The following is a 19,362-nucleotide window of genomic DNA, read 5'->3' on the forward strand; positions in this document are numbered from 1 at the left end:
AATAAATAATAAATTCATTTTTTATTCGTTTAATTAGGAAGTTTGTTTGTTTCATTGGAGAAGTTTATTTGTTTCATTCGTGAGAGCTCAAAACGTTAGCATTCACATCTGATTTATCCTACTTATAAGCATTCGAAGTCTAGATTTATCCATCTGCATTAGTTACCCAAAAGTCTCAGTCCAATGAGCCACCTTCCGAGTTTACACAACCCCCATTCCCATAAAGCCTTATATGCCCTCGCGGGATAACTTACAACACTTGCACTGAGGACTATGGGGGCTTGTCATCCTTAAAGCCTCAATTTCCAGACCTTTCAATTATGCTGAAGAAAATGACCATCTCAAAATTTTTATTAGATATGTTTTATAAATTCTTAGGCGGGGTGGATGCCCTCCAAACGCTTTTGGTTATTAAAAAGGGCACTAACCCTTTCAATTTCCAATCAAATGAGCCTTCACTCGCAGGAACCAGCTTTGTGAAATCTCCAGTTATTTCCTTGGTGATGCGATACACTATCCGGCTGTCGCCCTTACTGGCGGCTGCCTCTGCTTCAGCTGCCTTTGTCTCAAGAAAGAACTGCTCGTCAGCTCCGGTAGACCGCTTTATGGCCTTGTGGGCATCCTAATATTTAAATTTCATAACTCTTTGTACTCGACATTGGCGGAGTTCTCACATGATTCCAACATGATTTTGGCTTCTTCTTGGTCATTCATTAGTTTCCAAGAATGGAACAATATTTAAATGTGTTTCAAAATTTTTCAGTTGAATTATTCTGCAAAAAAGTCCTGTGGTGGCGCAGTGGGTTTGACCTTAGCTTGGTAAAACGGGACCCAGAGATCGAATCATGCTGCAGTAATGCACTGTAGGGCCGAAGCAGAGACCTGAGTAGTCGAGAAGTGTCGTTAATCTGATACAGTAAAATTGAATTATTCTTAAAGTTTGAAAACACAGAAACGTAAAGGGCCCACAAAATTTGGACGTCCAATAATGTAAACGACTGTTAACAAAATATGTAGAAAGACTTACAAAAGTTGAGTAGGGATACAGTTGTGATAATATAATATAAACGACAAAAATGTAAACGACTGTTAACAAAAAAAATATACTGTTCAAAAAAAAAATATACAGGGATACAGTTGTGATAATGTAAACGACCAATAATGTAAACGACTGTTAACAAAAAAAGTAGAAAGACTTACAAAGTTGATTAGGGGTACAGTTGTGACAATGTAAACAACCAATAATCTAAACAACTGTTAATAAAAAAAAGTAGAAAGACTTACAAAAGTTGAGTAGGGATACAGTTGTGATAATGTAAACGACCAATAATGTAACGACTATTAACAAAAAAAGTAGAAAGACTTACAAAAGTTGAGTAGGGATACAGTTGTGATAATGTAAACGACCAATAATCTAAGCGACTATTAATAAAAAAAAAAGTAGAAAGACTTACAAAAGTTGAGTAGGGATACAGTTGTGAATCTTTGACTCGAGCAAGCTCTCATGGACGAATATATCACCGCCAAGTCCAGAGTGAAAACGGTACGTTCGTAAAATAGTATTTGTCAATAATTTAGTCCCTATACCAGTTGATGGTAGTTGCAGTTTCACAGAGAGCTTAGGGGGCAGAGAATGGGCTCTTCGATGTCCCTGAGGATAAAAAGCTAAACTTAGTGCTTTATTACGAGTTTAAGCTTTATCAATAATATACCCTATTATGCTTACAAAGGCCATTTATTTTTCAATATAAACTAGCCAGAGGAACTGTCGGACGACATACAGGTCCCTGTCGGACGACATACAGGACATACATTTTATACATAAGAAATAAAATGCCAGCGTCTACTATTTTGTATCAGGACTACAGAAAAGATAACTTGCTCCATTCCGCTAGAATTTGAATTCACTTTACCTCCCTCTCCCAAAAAATAAATTAAAACAACTTTTCTGAAAACTCAAACAGTGTCCCCGAACCGAGAGACGAAATATAGTACAAGACAAATATAATACAACTGAAACTATATAATACAGGATATAATATAATAGAGTACAATAGGGTTTCATAAAAACAGGGTATAATAGACAAACTGTGGATAATAATTGGCACCTTTTAATTAAATCTAGCAAAGTGAACAAACAGGAGGGAAGCATAATTGCCCTATATATATTTTTTTACGATTTGTTTAATCATGATTCAAATTAAGATTTAATTTGACAGCTAGACAGCTAATTTTGGGAGAGAAAGGGAATGAGCAAATCCTTTCTGAAGTTATCGTCGAGTTTTAGTTAAATAACAACTTTTGATATTTGAATAATTAGGCTAAAGCCATTATTCTACTATTCCTGTGGATATTTTCAAATATTTCCTAATTAATAATAATAGTAAATAATTCAAATATTAATAAATATTTAAATAAATAATTTATTGAAAAATTAAATAATAATTAACTATATAATAATTTATTAATAACTTAAATAATTTAATTTAGATAAATAAATAATAATTACGAAATTAAATATATATATATATATATATATATATATATATATATATATATATATATATATATATATATATATATATATTAGTTAAATGTCTGAATTAATTTGTTTAGTTATATATATATATATATATATATATATATATATATATATATATATATATATATATATATATATATATATATGTATGTATATATATATATATATATATATATATATATATATATATATATATATATATATATATATAAAAATAAGTTGTCTGTCTGTCTGTGGATGGATCAGGTGACGTCACCTGAAAAAACTGGATCAGGTGACGTCAAAACTGAAAAAACTAAAAAAAAGGCAAAAACTACAAAAAAAACTAAAAACTAATAAAAAAAATAAAAAAGCTAAAAAACTAAAAAAAACTAAAAAAAGGCAAAAACTACAAAAAAAACTAAAAACTAATAAAAAAGCTAAAACACTAAAAAAACTAAAAAAAGGCAAAAACTACAAAAAAAACTAAAAACTAATAAAAAAAATAAAAAAGCTAAAAAACTAAAAAAACTAAAAAAACTAAAAAAAGGTAAAAAACTAAAAAAAAACTAAAAACTAAAAGGAAAAAACTGAAAAATAAGCTAAAATAAAGGTAAAAACCAATAAAAAACTAAAAAAAAAACTGAAAAACTAAAAAAAGGCAAAAACTACAAAAAAAAACTAAAAACTAATAAAAAAAGTAAAAAAGCTAAAAAACTAAAAAAACTAAAAAAACTAAAAAAAGGTAAAAAACTAAAAAAAATAAAAAATAAAAAAAAACTAAAAAAAAGGAAAAAACTGAAAAATAAGCTAAAATAAAGGTAAAAACCAATAAAAAACTAAAAAGAAAAAAAGAAAAAACTAAAAAAAATTTTCATCTAAAAAACTAAAAAAAACTAAAAAAGGTAAAAACTAAAAGAACTAAAAAAGAAAAAAATAAATGACGAAACTCAAAGAGAAAGCGACCAGGACAAAAGGAATGTTCGATTAGCAATCAACAAAGCACCGGGACACAGGAAGTATAAATGACGACCAGGACATAAGTAAAAAAAAAAACTATCTATATATATAAAAATAAGTTGTCTGTGGATCTGTGGATCGTGGATCAGGTGACGTCACCTGAAAAAACTGGATCAGGTGACGTCAAAACTGAAAAAACTAAAAAAAGGCAAAAACTACAAAAAAAACTAAAAACTAATAAAAAAAATAAAAAAGCTAAAAAACTAAAAAAACTAAAAAAAGGCAAAAACTACAAAAAAAAACTAAAAACTAATAAAAAAGCTAAAAAACTAAAGAAACTAAAAAAAAGGCAAAAACTACAAAAAAAACTAAAAACTAATAAAAAAAATAAAAAAGCTAAAAAACTAAAAAAACTAAAAAAACTAAAAAAAGGTAAAAAACTAAAAAAACTAAAAACTAAAAAAAACTAAAAAAAAGGAAAAAACTGAAAAATAAGCTAAAATAAAGGTAAAAACCAATAAAAAACTAAAAAAAAAACTGAAAAAACTAAAAAAAGGCAAAAACTACAAAAAAACTAAAAACTAATAAAAAAAGTAAAAAAGCTAAAAAACTAAAAAACTAAAAAAACTAAAAAAACTAAAAAAAGGTAAAAAACTAAAAAAAATAAAAAAAAACTAAAAAAAAAGGAAAAAACTGAAAAATAAGCTAACATAAAGGTAAAAACCAATAAAAAACTAAAAAGAAAAAAAGGAAAGAACTAAAAAAAAATTTCATCTAAAAAACTAAAAAAAACTAAAAAAGGTAAAAACTAAAAGAACTAAAAAAGAAAAAAATAAATGACGACACTCAAAGAGAAAGCGACCAGGACAAAAGGAATGTTCGATTAGCAATCAACAAAGCACCGGGACACAGGGAGTATAAATGACGACCAGGACATAAGTAAAAAAAAAAATTAACAAAACTAAAAAGAAGGTAAAAACTACAAAAAAACTAAAAAGAAAAAAAAACTAAAAACTAATAAAAAAACTAAAAAATCTAAAAATCTAAATAAACTAAAAAAGAAAAAAAAAGGAAAAAAATAAAGGAGAAAAACAAAACTAAAAAACGAATGTATATACAGACCGGTACACCGGGATACAAATGACGACCGGGACACAGGGAATATAAATGACCGGGACACAGGGACACAACTACAACGGGGACACCGGGGGAAACAGGGGGATATAAATGACGACCGGGACAAAAAAACTAAAAAGAAAAAAAAACTAAAAACTAATAAAAAAACTAAAAAATCTAAAAATCTAAATAAGCTAAAAAAGAAAAAAAAAGGAAAAAAATAAAGGAGAAAAACAAAACTAAAAAACGAATGTATATACAGACCGAGACACCGGGATACAAATGACGACCGGGACACAGGGAATATAAATGACGACCGGGACACAGGGACACAACTACAACGGGGACACCGGGGGAAACAGGGGGATGTAAATGACGACCGGGACACCGGGACAGGGAATGGTCGATTAGCAATCACCATCAACAAAGCTCAAGGGCAATCATTAGAATCATGAGGTATAGATCTGAATACAGATTGTTTTCCCATGGACCATTATATGTTGCATGTTCAAGAGTCGGTAAACCTGACAATCTATTTATATGCAAAGACAATGGGAAAGCCAAGAATGTTGTATATTCGCAATTTTTACGTAGTTTGAAACACATATATAAATCTATCTATATTCACAAATGGGACACAGGGACACAACTACAATGGCGCGTAACTAATATGGCGCGTAACTAATATGGCGCGTAACTAATATGGCGCGTAACGACTTACGCGCGCGGGTGGGCTTGGGGGGGCGCGAAGCGCCCCACCAACTAGGTGTTGGGGTGGCGCGAAGCGCCACCCCAACAGCTAGTATATATATATATATATATATATATATATAACTAAATAAATGATTTAAATATTTAATATTTTAAAAATATTTAACAATTTAATACTTAAATGAATAAGTTAAATATCTTAAATAATTTAGCTAAATAATATTTAGATAGTATTCCAGGCATTACGCGTTAGAAGGGGCAATACAGTCTGTATTGCTGTTCTAAATTTTTGCAGTAGACCAAATTTAATTATATCACTAAGTTCGAATCTATATTTTTTATTTCAAATTATTTTTTGTTATACATTTTAGTTTTGATTTGCTGTTTACCATATGATAAACCTATGGTTTACATTAGGCTTCACTTTGTCCTTTGACGCATTTAATCTTACCTTAAAAACTCTTCTTTAAAGGACCCGCTTACCTTTTGAATTACCTTTTAAAAAATAATCTTACCTTTTAAAAAAGTCCCACCATTATGGTTTTCTATTACCTTCAAAACTTTTTCTTACTTAATACCTTAAACCAAATTATCCTTTTAAAAACTTTTTTAGTTTTAACAAATAACCTTTGACAAAAATTACTCTTACCTTTTAAAAACCTTCCCTATATCATTTACTCTGACTTTTAAAAAAAAAATTTGAAAATATTTACCTTTTTAATTATTTTCTTTACATTTAATTGAATTACCTTTTAAAAAATTACTTTACTTTTAAAAAACCTTATCTTTACAATTTACTCTTATCTTTTGTCCTGTGGTGGCGCAGTGGATTTGACCTTAGCTTGGTAATACGGGACCCAGAGATCAAATCACGCTGCAGGAATGCACTGCAGGGCCGACACAGGGACCTTAGTAGTCAATAAGCGTCGTTAATTCTTAAATAATAATACTCTTATCTTTCTTTTTGTATTTAAAAATACTTTTACCTTTTAAATTAACTTTTTATCTTTACTTTGAACTAAATTACCTTTTAAAAAAAAATACCTTTAAAAAAAGTCTTTCCTTTATGTTTTACTTTTAGCTTTATTTTTTTTTTAATGTTTACTTCTTAAATAAACTTTTTTTTCAACTTTAACTAAATTACTTTTTATACAATTATTCTTACCTTTTAAAGATGCCTTCCCATTATGATTTACTCTTACCTTAACATTTTTTATTTTTATTTTTACTTTTTAGATTAATTTTTTTCATATTTAACTAAATTACCTAAAAAACGACTCCTACCTTGAAAAAAAAACTTACCTTTTGAAACCGCTTCGATTCATGTTCTGGACTAGCTCGTTTTGGCGTTCCCGCTAGACTTTCCGACTTATTGGAGTAAACGGGCGTCCAAATAGTTAAACTAATAAATCCAACTGGAGATTTTGTCTGAGACAGCACTGGCAGACGGATTTTCTCTGATTCTAGAAGTTTCTGCACAGGTAATTCACAGTGACCAATAACAATTGTTGTATTAGTGCTCACTTCTTTAACTTCGTGCACTGTGAATCGGACTAGGATATCCTTTGATTTATCAGTGATGCTTGGTGTAAAACAGGCAGTGCGCAAAAAGCATGGATTCGAGTTGCTCTGAAAAAAAAAGGAGTTGGAATATTGGAAGCCATGGCAATTCCCCCACATATCCCCCTCTTCTCAACCCCCCCCCCCCTCCCAACCAAAAAATCCCCCTGAAAACGTCTCTACATTCCCCAATAACCATTAATAATTATGCAAACATTGGTCAAAATTTGCAACTTGCAGCCCCTCCCACGGGGACTGTGGGGGAGTAAGTCGTCCCCAAAGACATAGTTATAAGATTTTTCGACTATGCTGAAAAAAATGGCAATCACAGAATTTTAATCCGACTACTTTGGGAAAAAAATGAGCGTGGGAGGAGGCCTAGGTGCCCTCCGATTTTTTTGGTCACTTAAAAAGGGCACTAAAGCTTTTAATTTCCGTTCTAGTGAGCCCTCTCGCAAAATTTTACGACCACTGGGTCGATACGATCACCCCTGGGAAAAAAAACAAACAAACAAATAAACACACATCCGTGATTTGTCTTCTGGCAAAAATTACAAAATTCCACATTTTTGTAGATAGGATCTTGGAATTTGTACAATAGGGTTCTCTGATACGTTGAATCTTATGGCGTGATTTTCATTAAGATTCTATGACTTTTAGGGGGTGTTTCACCCTATTTTCTAAAATAGGGCAGATTTTCTCAGGCTCGTAACTTTTGATGGGTAAGACTAAACTTGATGAAGCTTATATATTTAAAATCAGGAATAAAATGCAATTCTTTTGATGTAACCATTGGTATCAAAATTCCGTTTTTTAGAGTTTTGGTTCCTATTGAGCCTGGTCGCTCCTTACTACAGTTCGTTACCACGAACTGTTTGAAAACAGTAAAAAACTTTAGCGTAAAGAGTGGGGCGTTGAGGAGAAAGCAGCCCATTTCATATACGAAGTAATTTCTGTTCGTTTTAAGTTTTAATGTCGCTCCTTGGTTTCAGTTAAAAAACTTGTTTTTTTTATTTAATTTCTGAACGTTTTTGAATTAATCCATGTTTGGATTTTGGCTCTCCACAGATGAATATTTAAAACGAAATTTGCAAATTAACTCTTTTGGCTAAATGGTTTTCTCATAGTTTTGATCGAATGATTTTGAGAAAAAAAGGAGCGAAGGAGGAGGCCTAGTTGCCCTCTAATTTTTTGGTTGCTTAAAAGGGCAAATAGAACTTTCAATTTTTTACCAAAATTTTATTAGTAAAATATATACGTAACTTACGAATTAGCGTACGTGACGAACTTCTGTATTCGCATGTTTTCAATACGTATATTAGTGGGTTCGCCCACTCGTCAGTACCTTACTCTTTGCACTAAAGCTTAATTTTTATACCAATTCCTTAAGAATGATCCCTGAATCACAAAGACCGGAAAATGAATAGTTGAAATTACTAAAAATATTTTAGCGTAAAGAGTGAGGTATTAAGAGGAGGTGAGCCCCTCATATGCGTAATAATTTCTGTTCGTTTTAAGTTTTAATGCTGCTCCTTACTTTCAGTTGAAAAAACTTTTTCATTTTTTTTTTTCATTGTTATTTTTAAATAACGCTAGAAAATCCTGCGCTCCCTTCATGGAAATTTTCTTCCCCCATGACAAATTCCTCCAAGAAAAGCTCCCCAACATATATCCCTCTTCTCAACCCCTCCCCCAACCAAAAATCCCCCTGAAAACGTCTTTTCTCTTTCCAATAAGCATTGCTATATGTAAGCAATGGTGAAAGTTTGTGACTTGTAGCTCTCCCACGGGGACTGTGGGAGAGTAAGTCGTCCCCAAAGACATAGTTATATGGTTTTCTGACTATGCTGAATAAGATGGCTATCTCAAAATTTTGATCCAGTGACTTTTGGAAAAAAATTAGCGTAGGAGGGGGCCTAGGTGCCCTCCAGTTTTTTGGTCACTTACAAAGGGCACTAGAACTTTTCATTTCCATTAGAATGGGCCCTCTCGTAACATACTAGGACCACTGGGTTGATACGATCACCCCTGGGGAAAAAAACAAACAAACACGCATCCGTGATCTGCCTTCTGGCAAAAATTACAAAATTCCACATTTTTGTAGACAGGAGTTTGAAACTTCTACAGTAGGGTTCTCTGATACGCTGAATCTGATGGTGTGATTTTTCTTAAGATTCTATGACTTTTAGGGCGTGTTTCCCCCTATTTTCTAATATAAGGAAAATTTTCTCAGGCTCGTAACTTTTGGTGGGTAAGACTAAACTTGATGAAACTTATATATTTAAAACTAACATCAAAATACAATTCTTTTGATGTAGCTATTGGTATCAAAATTCCATTTTTTATAGTTTTGGTTACTATTGAGCCGGGTCGCTCCTTACTATAGTTCGTTACCACTAACTGTTTGATTGTATTGGGCTTATTTCTGGATTTTTTCTAAAGCCTTTGACATGGTTGATGACAATGTTTTATTAAGTAAACTCAACAACTTAGGGATTCGTGGAGTTCCTTTCTCGTGGTTTGGCTCGTATCTCTCTGGTAGAGCACAGAGTCTGAGTCTGGGCGGGGTGACTTCGCATCTCCTACCTGTCCGAAGGGGTGTCCCGCGGGGCTCTGTTCTTGGTCCAATACATTTCTCCTATATGTTAATGATTTGGTTACGGACCAGGATCCATCAGTGCACCCAGTACTTTTTGCTGACGATAGCAACTTTTCCATCACCGGCCCTAATTTACCATCCGTCGTCACCTCTACTTAAATCCTTCTGAATAGAGTACAGGAATTGTGTCTCATTAACTGGATGACCATTAACAGCAAGAAAAGTTAGGTTTTATTATTTCGAACCTCTTACAAAACAATGACTCTCAGCAAGCACTTGGCTTAAAATATTCTACCAATCTCCTCCAGCAGGTGGAAGTTGCCAAGTTTCTAGGTGTCAACATAGACTCCTCCTTATCATTTGCAACACATGTTTCCTACATCGGAGCCATAATCTTGCGACAGATAAATCTGATTAATCGTGTGAATTATTTTCTTCCTCCCAATATCCTTGTCACCAGATCTGTTTGGGGCAACACTTATCCTTCAGTTTCCAATAAATTAAAATCTGTCCAAAACCGTGCCGTCAAAACAGTTTTTCGGCTACCCTGACTATATCCCACTCAGGACTTGTACTCCAATTTTGGTATTATCCCTTTAGATCAAATCATCAAAAAATTAAATCTATCCCATGCATACTCCGCTTACTCCCAATTATTATCTTATTTTAGTAGCAATAATTCTGAAGGCCTCTGTCTCCGTTCATCCAACCGTTCCTTCATTGTCCCCAAGTGTGTCTCTAGTTCCACCCAGCGATCCCAGAAATCTATACTTCAATGGAATATAATACCCTCCAGTGTCGAGTACTAAACTTTGATATTATAATTCTCTAAATTTTTATTCAATTTGTTTTAATTACCCACGATTTCTCTTTTTTTCTCTCTTCTTCATTATTATTTTTTGTTGTTATTGTTCTCAACAAGTTCGCTACCAGGATCTTTATTATTACTGGTGTTATGTTTTTTGTTTTTTTTTTATTTGAATAAATTGAATTGACATCCTTCCGCCCTAACTACTTTCCGTTTCGCCGATAAGGACAATCTTTCGCAATCTGTCATCCTTCATCCGCAGAACGTCCTCGAACCATCTCAACTTTTTTCTCATTACAGCCCTAGAAAGCAGGATAGGACAGATAGATCAAACAAAATTATGCTGCAAAATTTTTGTTTAATCCCACTTTCTAGAATTAAAGTTCATTTATTACTTACGATATACAAAATTAATAAGTATAAAATAGTGTCTGGCAGAGAGACGAACTAGCTACGCAAAAAATAGAAAAAGATACAGTAAATAGAACAAACAAATAAACCGACTTTCAATCAAAAATGAAAAACCTGACCAACAAAAAGAAAAATAAGAAAGGAAAGTAATGAACCACATCAAAGCAGAATCCAAGGGACAACAAATAAACACTACCCAAATAACACCCCAAGAAAACAAATAGCAACATAAAAAAGGTGGTCTAGAGGAAGATAAATAAAATAAATATAATACAAAAATCAATAATTATCCAAAACGAATTATTTCTTCTTTTTTTTAATATAAGACAGAAGATCAAAGTCAAAAGTCGATCCATATTGGTTCCGTGAATTATGGATCCATTCCGAGAATTCTCCAGCCAAAAGATTTATAATTAAATTTTATATAAAAATTATATATACAATATTACATAAAAATTACAATACAAATAAAACTTTCCTATTTATACAACGATAATCTACACTACAATTGGCAATCTTATAATACTAATTAGAAAACTTTTTCAGCAAAATATGTTTTTCAAAGAAAAGCAAAGAACTCCATTAAACCAAAAATAAAATCAAATAATCTACCAAGCACAGAACGACCAGAAATCAGCATCGATAAATAAATGAACCGAAAGCGAACAGAAATTACACTAAATAACCGAGTCAAACTCATAACAAGCAGAAATTAACACGAGTAGGGTTCAAAACCCCTATGCCTTCCCAAGGCAGAACACAAATGAATGGGCATGGTCAGTTTATTGTAAAAAGCTTGATATTTATTTCCTAAAATGTAAATAATATTTGATTTATTAAAGTTACAAAAGTAAAAGCATTAAAAATTAATTTTTCAGTAAAGTTCAAATTATGTTCTGGTCTTGGGAAGGTATTGAGTTTCATCTTTTTATCGATGCTGAATTGTGGTAGTTTTAAGCTTGGTAGATTATTGGATTTTATTTTGAACTTTAATTTTTATTATTTTACTTATTTTGAGGAAAAAGTTTTTTTAATTAATTTCTGTTCATTTTAATTAGCAGTCTTTTTAAGAAAAAAAATATATTAGTTTAAATCTTTTTGGTTTTTCTTTGAGAATTTATAGTTTGGCCTGCTACTTGTATGCTGGAGAAAAATTTTCAACAATCTTTAAAACAATTTCCCTTTTAAAAATCTAGGCACAAATTGTAGTGTTTAATTTAGTTTTATACCTCCTCTAGTTGATCTGAAAAAGTATAACTTGATACCATTCACAAAAAAATCTATCAATGCTCTTTGACAGCTTGCATGAACTAACACTTTTTTGATTAAGTTAAATTTAAGAGCAGAAATAGCAATAAAAGTAGCCGCGAAAGTTTGAACATAATACCCTCAGTCATTATTAGGATACTGCTGAGATGACTTATTGGCAATCAGCATACAAACAGTGCATTTTGATTTAATCTTAAGGTAACAGTTAGTTTTTCATAATAGACAAATTACATAACTGTGTGTGGGGGGGTTGATCTACGCAATAGCCCAAGAGATACAGTTACAAGACGGTTCAGCTATGCTGAACAAAATGGCTATCTTAAATTTTGATTTTTGAAAATTTTGTGCCTGGAAAATTATGAGCTAAAGAAGAGGGCTGATTGCCATCCGATCAAACTATTGTGATATTGCTCTGTCACCCAATTGACAATCTACATGACCATGGGTTTGTTTAGATTTAGTTCAGCATCCGCCTAAACATTACTTAAAAGCTTCACCTTAAAGCCATTACGTTGTGTAGTAGCAATAGTTGTAGTAGCAGTATGCACATAGCACCTTTTTTCAACATCCCCTTCACCACAAAAGTAATGTTTAACTTAATACCATCAATCAGTCCTGAAGCATTGCTGACATGTCTTCTTGACAACCTCTGTGGGCATAGTTTGTTTCGATTTATTTGAATACAGTTACAATATTACTTAAAATTTCCGCCTTAATGCCCTTATGTCTAATAGTAGTAGTAGTAGCACCAATGGTTATAGTAGTAGCAGTAGGAGTAGAATTAATGGCAGTAGTCGTAGATCTAGTAGCAGTAGTAGCAATAATAATAATAGTACCAGTAGTTGTAGGAGGGGAAGCAGTAGTGTTATGATGCAAATATTGTCTTTTGATTAGTCCCCCACAACAAGTGTTGTAAGTTTTAATGTCAAATACGAAACTGTTCCTAAGACATTGCTCATTTATCCTTTTGACAACCTGCTTAGTGATGGCAGGTTACCATCCGTACAACAGAAATTTTCAGAAATATTATCTGAAAACGTCGCCTTCATACCCTAGGTATAGGTATATTAGTAGTCACAGCAGTAGTATACCTACTTAACTTAAACAATTAGCCATTGCTGTGATATTACTGATTTGCTTGAAATTTTTATCTTAATGCTCTTAACCTTACAAGTAGTTGCGATGGAAGAAGCAGTTGGAGCAAGAGTAATAGTAGTAGAAGAACTAGTAAATGTTGCAGTAGCAGCAGTATTATTAGTAGTATGCACTTATTGCCTTTTGGTCGATTGATCGTCTCCTTTAAGTATTCTGTGACATTTCCAACTTAATATACTAATGAATTCTTAAGATAAGCTATTTTGACAATCTAAATGCACACAGTGTATTTTGTTAGCTCAAATTTGCCATCAATATTCTCTCAAATTTTACCTTCATAGTCTTAGCCTTAATAGTATTATTATCACAGTAGTTTCAATGGTAGTAGAAGTAGTTGTAGTGTTAGAATTGTGTTAGTAGCAGTAGTAGCACAAGTTTCTATAGAGGTAGTAATATATGCATATTGCCTTTTGGTCAGTTGAACATCGCTAACATGATGCCCGGGAAGGTTCACCGTAACACATTAAGTCATTTCAAAAATATTGATGATGGGCGCTTTTGACACCCTTTTCACCTTAATACTCTAAGCAATACAAGTTGTTCAAATTGAAGTAGCAATTGGAGTGGTTTTAGCAGAAGTAGAAGCATAATTAAAAGTGACAGCAGTATTAGTAAGTAAGTACTTTTATTACCCGAAAATTCACTAGTATTACATCGGAGTACGAATGGAAAAAAAGAAGAAAATCACACTACGAACATAACCATAAGTAAACATACACTATGTACACTGACAAAACTACTGACACATGATAGCTATCCACGGGTTCGTCCTTCCCTTAGCCTTTTCCAGGAAATTCTCTACGACCCCGTTAATGCAAACTGTTGGATCGGACACTCCGTATTTACGCATGATATACGAGTTCTTCGTCCACGGAGGAAGTCTCAGAAGGAACTTCGCGAATCGAAAAAACAGAACTCTTACTTTTGTACATTGGCCAGACGACAAATAATTCCTAAAAGGTGCTATATACAGTACATGTGGGAGGGCAATGGCATTATACAGTGACGCAAGAAATCTACGGCAGAATCGATGTCTGTTACCAATGATTGATCCGTAAGCAATCCGGATTTTAGCCTCTACGTGTCGTAAAAGCAACGTTCCTGTCGAGTAGAGGCTTCAACCGATTGGTAAACCAAGTGTAATGCTCTCACATGGCTTAACAGCTGAATCACCTAAAGGAGTTTCATTCTCATAATAGCCCCGTTGAAGAGCAGTACGGCCGATTTAGACACATTAAATGATAAACCTATTTTATTATATTCCCTAAAGTGCATACAACCAACACTTTAATACCTTAATTGCCCCATGAGTTATAATTTCCTCACAGATATAATTTCCGGACCTTTCAAGTACGATGAACAAAATTGTTCACTCCAAATTTCGACTGAAGGTGTAAAGGGAAATGATGAGCTAGAAGGGAGGTGGCTGGTTGCTCTCAAGTCAGTTTGACTCTTAAAATTGGCACTATAGTTTCCGATTTCAAATCAAATGAGCCCCGACTGAAGTTTATGCAACAGTCCATTCCATAAAAACTTATACACCCTCATGGCAAAACTTACAACCCTATCTCCAAGGCGCTAGGGGAGGGGGGGCAATTTCAGTCCTAGAGGCATTATTAAATATTCTTTGGACTATTTTGAACAAAATCGCTATCTCATAATTTCAATCAGATGAGCTTGGTAAAAAGAAGGGTTCACAGGTAGGGAGGAGTCTAATTGCCCTCCATCACTTATGACGCTTAAAAGAGACTAGAACTTCCAAATTTCAACCAAACTAACCAATTCTAAAGTTAAACAACCAACCCTTCCATAAGAACCTTAAATGCCCATCGGAATAAATTACAACCCTCGCCACCAGGCTTTGGCGGTTTGAATCAGCCCCAAAAACCTTGCTATATGATCTTTGGACTATTTTGAATACAATGAGTCTCAAGATTTCTATTAGATGTATTGCAAGAAAATACTCCGTGTGGGGAGAAGGTAGCAACCGTCTGATCACTTAAACTCTCAATAAGGGAATAGTGACGGGATAATGACTTCCACAATAGCCATAGGGGTATGCTATTGAAGCTACTACCTCTCGAGATGTTACTACGTGCACCGGGGTCTTACGCAATACTATAGTACACAATTATGGTATAGTCAACCTGGTTGTTACGTAATAGGGACTTTTACTAATTCACGTATGTTTACGAATACACGTTTTATGTTTGTTTACTAATACAAATGTTTTCTTCAGGATGCAGGTGTGTGTCAAACAGTTTGTGGTAACGAACTGTAGTAAGGAGCGACCGGGCTCAATAGTAACCAAAACTCTAAAAACGGAATCTTGATACCAATAGTTACATCAAAAGAATCACATTGTAATGCTGATTTTAAATATATAAGTTTCATCAAGTTTAGTCTTACCCATCAAAAGTTACGAGCCTGAGAAAATCTGCCCTATTTTAGAAAATAGGGTGAAACACCCCCTAAAAGTCATAGAATCTTAATGAAAATCACACCATCAGATTCAGCGTATCAGAGAACCCTTTTGTACAAGTTCCAAGATCCTATCTACAAAAATGTGGAATTTAGTATTTTTTGTCAGAAGACAAATCACGGATGCGTGTTTATTTGTTTGCGTTTGTTTGTTTTTTTTCCAGGGGTGATCGCATCGACCCAGTGGTCCAAGAATTTTGCGAGAGGGCTCATTCGAACGGAATTGAAAAGTTCTAGTGCCCTTTTTAAGTGACCAAAAAAATCGGAGGGCACCTAGGCCCCCTCCCACTCTCATGTTTTTCCCAAAGTAGTCGGATCAAAATTCTGAGATAGCCATTTTATTCAGCACAGTCGAAAAACCTTATAACTGTGTCTTTGGGGACGACTTACTCCCCCACAGTCCCCGTGGGAGAGGCTGCAAGTTGCAAATTTTGACCAGTGTTTGCATATATTAATGGCTATTGGGAAATGTAGAGACGTTTTCAGGGGGATTTTTTGGTTGGGAGAGGGGTTGAGAAGACGGGGCTATGTGGGGGAAATTTTCCATGGAGGAATTTGTCATGGGGGAAGAAGATTTGCATAAAGAGGGCGCAGCATTTTCTAGCATTATTTAAAAAACAATGAGAAAATAAATATGAAAAAGTTTTTTTCAACTGGAAGTATGGAGTAGCATTAAAACTTAAAACGAACAGAAAATATTACGCATATAAGGGGTTCATCTCCTCCTAATACCTCACTCTTTACGCTAAAGGATTTTTAGTAATTCCAACGATTTATTCTACGGCCTTTGTGATTCAGGGGACAAAATTTAAGCTTTAATGCAAAGAGTTATTGACAGGGTATTGACGAGTGGGCGAACCTTCCCATATACGTAATAAAAACATACGAACATAGAAGTTTGTTACGTAAGCTAATTCGTAAGTTACGTATATCTTTTACTAATGAAAGCGTTTGTAAAAACTAAAAGTTCTAGTTGCCTTTTTAAGTACCCAAAAAATTGGAGAGCAACTGGGCCTCCTTCCCCTCCTTTTTTGCAAAATCATTCGATCAAAACTATGGGAAAGACATTTAGCCAAATAAATAGATATGCAAATTTCACTTTAATTATTCATCTGCGGAGAGCCAAAAAGCCTTGTTACATCATACGTGGACTATTTTGACTAAAGTTTATCTCAACGTTTCAATTAGATACATTTTGGTACAAAAAAACGTATTTTTGAGGGGGGGAAGGGGTAGCTGCCGTCTCAATTGGAGTCTTCATCTAGATCTTGACCTTTCAAGGCGTCTCGTTTTTAAATAAATGACGCTTGCGATTTTTAAGTGAAGACACGAGACCAGCCTTGTGAACTTTTCTTAAGTAGGTACCAGTGCTAATCCTGGCTTAGGCAACCAGGTTTCAGTTGAAGATATAGTTTCCAATTCAAGGTCTATGTCTCGTTTTTGTTCTTTAGCCTAGAATGTCCCATCCTTGTAACGAATGCTACAGAAAATTTGGAGCTGGGTCATTCTAGTGTTCTAAGTGCAATGCTTGGTTGCACCCAGCTTGTGCTGGCACCACAAAAAGCAGTCGCCTTAAACACCCTAATTGGTTATGCGTACAGTGCCGATCGTCAGGACTTAAAACGAGATTGAACAGAAATTATTCCTTATATAAAAGGGGTTTACCCCTCCTCAATGTCTTGCTCTTTACGCTAAAGTTTTTTATTGTTTTAAAAAGTAAAGCTGCGAGAAAGAGTCATACTTTAGCGTAAAGACCAAGACGTTGAGGAGGGGTCAACGCCTTTTATATACGGAATAATTTCTTTTCGTTTTAATGTCGCTCCTTACTTGTAGTTAAAAAAAAATAGTTTTTTTTTATTTAATAAGTCTCAAGAAACCGATAATGAATATCAGATTTCTTTATGATAGCTTGTCTGATCTTTACGAGCGCGAAAATAGTGATCTCTTCAAGGACAAAAAAAAATTAAAATGTTAAAAGTCGGTTTTCAGCTCGCAATTGTTGAAGCTATACATGCTTTAAAATCCCCTACACCTCCCAGAGTTCATCTTTTAGCTGATACTTCTGCTCAAAATATTCATAATCAAAATTCTTAAGTTGCGGAAAAACTAATCATACCCCCTCTGAACCAGTAAATGTCACTAAATGTAATCAAGCAAGTGCTAGCACAAATAATCTGTGTAAATACCCCTATGTAAATATTTGTAAAACAAGAGCTAAGAGCTCATATGGCACTTGTGACGAGGCAAGAGGAGCTATGAGCCAAAGGCTCATATGATATGAGCTCTAACAAAATTCTAAGAATCAATAGATTGATTTAAAAGGAAAATCAGAGGCTTAATACCGGTCAGGATTTAAAATAAGAGCTCTGAGTCACGATGTCCTTTTAAATATCAAAATTCATTAAGATCCGATCACCCACTCGTAAACTATAAATACCTAATTTTTTCTAATTTTTCCTCTCCCTTTAGCCCCCCAGATGGTCGAATTTGGGAAAACGGCTTTATCAAGTCAATTTGTGCAGCTCCCTGACAAGCCTACCAATTTTCATCGTCCTAGCACGTCCAGAAGCACCAAACTCGCCAAATCACTGAACCCCTCCCCCCAACTCCCCCAAAGAGATCGAATCCAGTACGGTTACGTCAATCACGTATCAAGGACATTTGCTTATTCTATCCACCAAGCTTCATCCCGATTCTACCACTCCAAGTGTTTTCCAAGATTTCCCCCTCCAACTCCCCCAATGTCAAAAGATCTGGTCTGTATCTGAAATAAGAGCTCTGAGACATGAATTTCTTCTAAATATCAAATTTCATTAAGATCCGATCATCTATTCGTAAGATAAAAATACCCCAATTTTCACGTTTTCCAAGAATTCTGGTTTCCCCCTCCAACTCCCCCCAATGTCACAGGATCTGGTCGGTATTTAAAATTAGAGCTTTAAAGCACAAGATCCTTCTAAATGTCAAATTTCATTAAGATCTGGTCACCCATTCGTAAGTTACAAATAACTCATTTTTCCAAATTACCCCCCCCCCAACTCCACCAAAGACAGCAGATCCAGTCCGGTTATGTCAGCCACGTATTTTAGAAAGGTTTTAATTCTTCCCATCCAGTTTCATCCTGATCTCTCCGCTTTAAGTATTTTCTAAGATTTCCACCACCACCCCAACTGCCCTCCCCAATGACGCTGGATCCGGTTGAGATTTAAAATAAGAGATCTGAGTTACGAGGTCCTTCTAAATATGAAGTTTCATGAAGATCCGATCACTCCTTCGTAAGTTAAAATACATCATTTTTTTCTAATTTTTCAGAATTAACCCCTCCCCCCCCCAACAGAGTGGATCCGTTCCAATTATGTAAGTCACGTATCTAAGACTTTTGCTTATTTTCCCACCAAGTTTCATCCCGATCCCTTCAATCTAAGCGTTTTCCATGATTTTAGGTTCCCCACCCGAAACTCCCCCCAATGTCACCAGAGCCGATCGGAATTTAAAATAAGAGCTTTGAGACACGATATCCTTCTATATATCAAATTTCATTGAGATCCGATCACCCGTTCGAAAGTTAAAAATACCTCATTTTTTCAATTTTTTATAAATTACCCCCCCCCCACAACTACCCTAAAGAGAGCGAATCCGCTCCGGTTATGTCAATCATATATCTAGGACTTGTGCTTATTTTTCCCACCAAGTTTTATCTCGATCCCTCCACTCTAAGTGTTTTCCAAGATTTTAGGTTTCCCCCCCAATGTCACCAGATCCGGTCGGGAT

The 19,362-nt window shown here is 34.1% G+C and overlaps 1 protein-coding gene across 1 annotated transcript in view; it reads right to left on the bottom strand.

Moving 5' to 3' along the window:
- Nucleotides 1-1,121: 1,121 nt before the first annotated feature.
- Nucleotides 1,122-19,362, bottom strand: part of LOC136036421 (uncharacterized) — a gene marked incomplete at its 5' end in the record, with an annotated part of 58,379 nt that continues 40,138 nt past the window's right edge. The window contains 2 exon segments of the mRNA XM_065718652.1: nt 1,122-1,651; nt 6,611-6,937. Of these exon segments, the coding sequence (XP_065574724.1) occupies nt 1,451-1,651; nt 6,611-6,937 (528 nt within the window).

The sequence above is a fragment of the Artemia franciscana genome, chromosome 15 (genome assembly GCF_032884065.1).
Source record: "Artemia franciscana chromosome 15, ASM3288406v1, whole genome shotgun sequence".
Lineage (NCBI taxonomy): Eukaryota > Metazoa > Arthropoda > Branchiopoda > Anostraca > Artemiidae > Artemia > Artemia franciscana.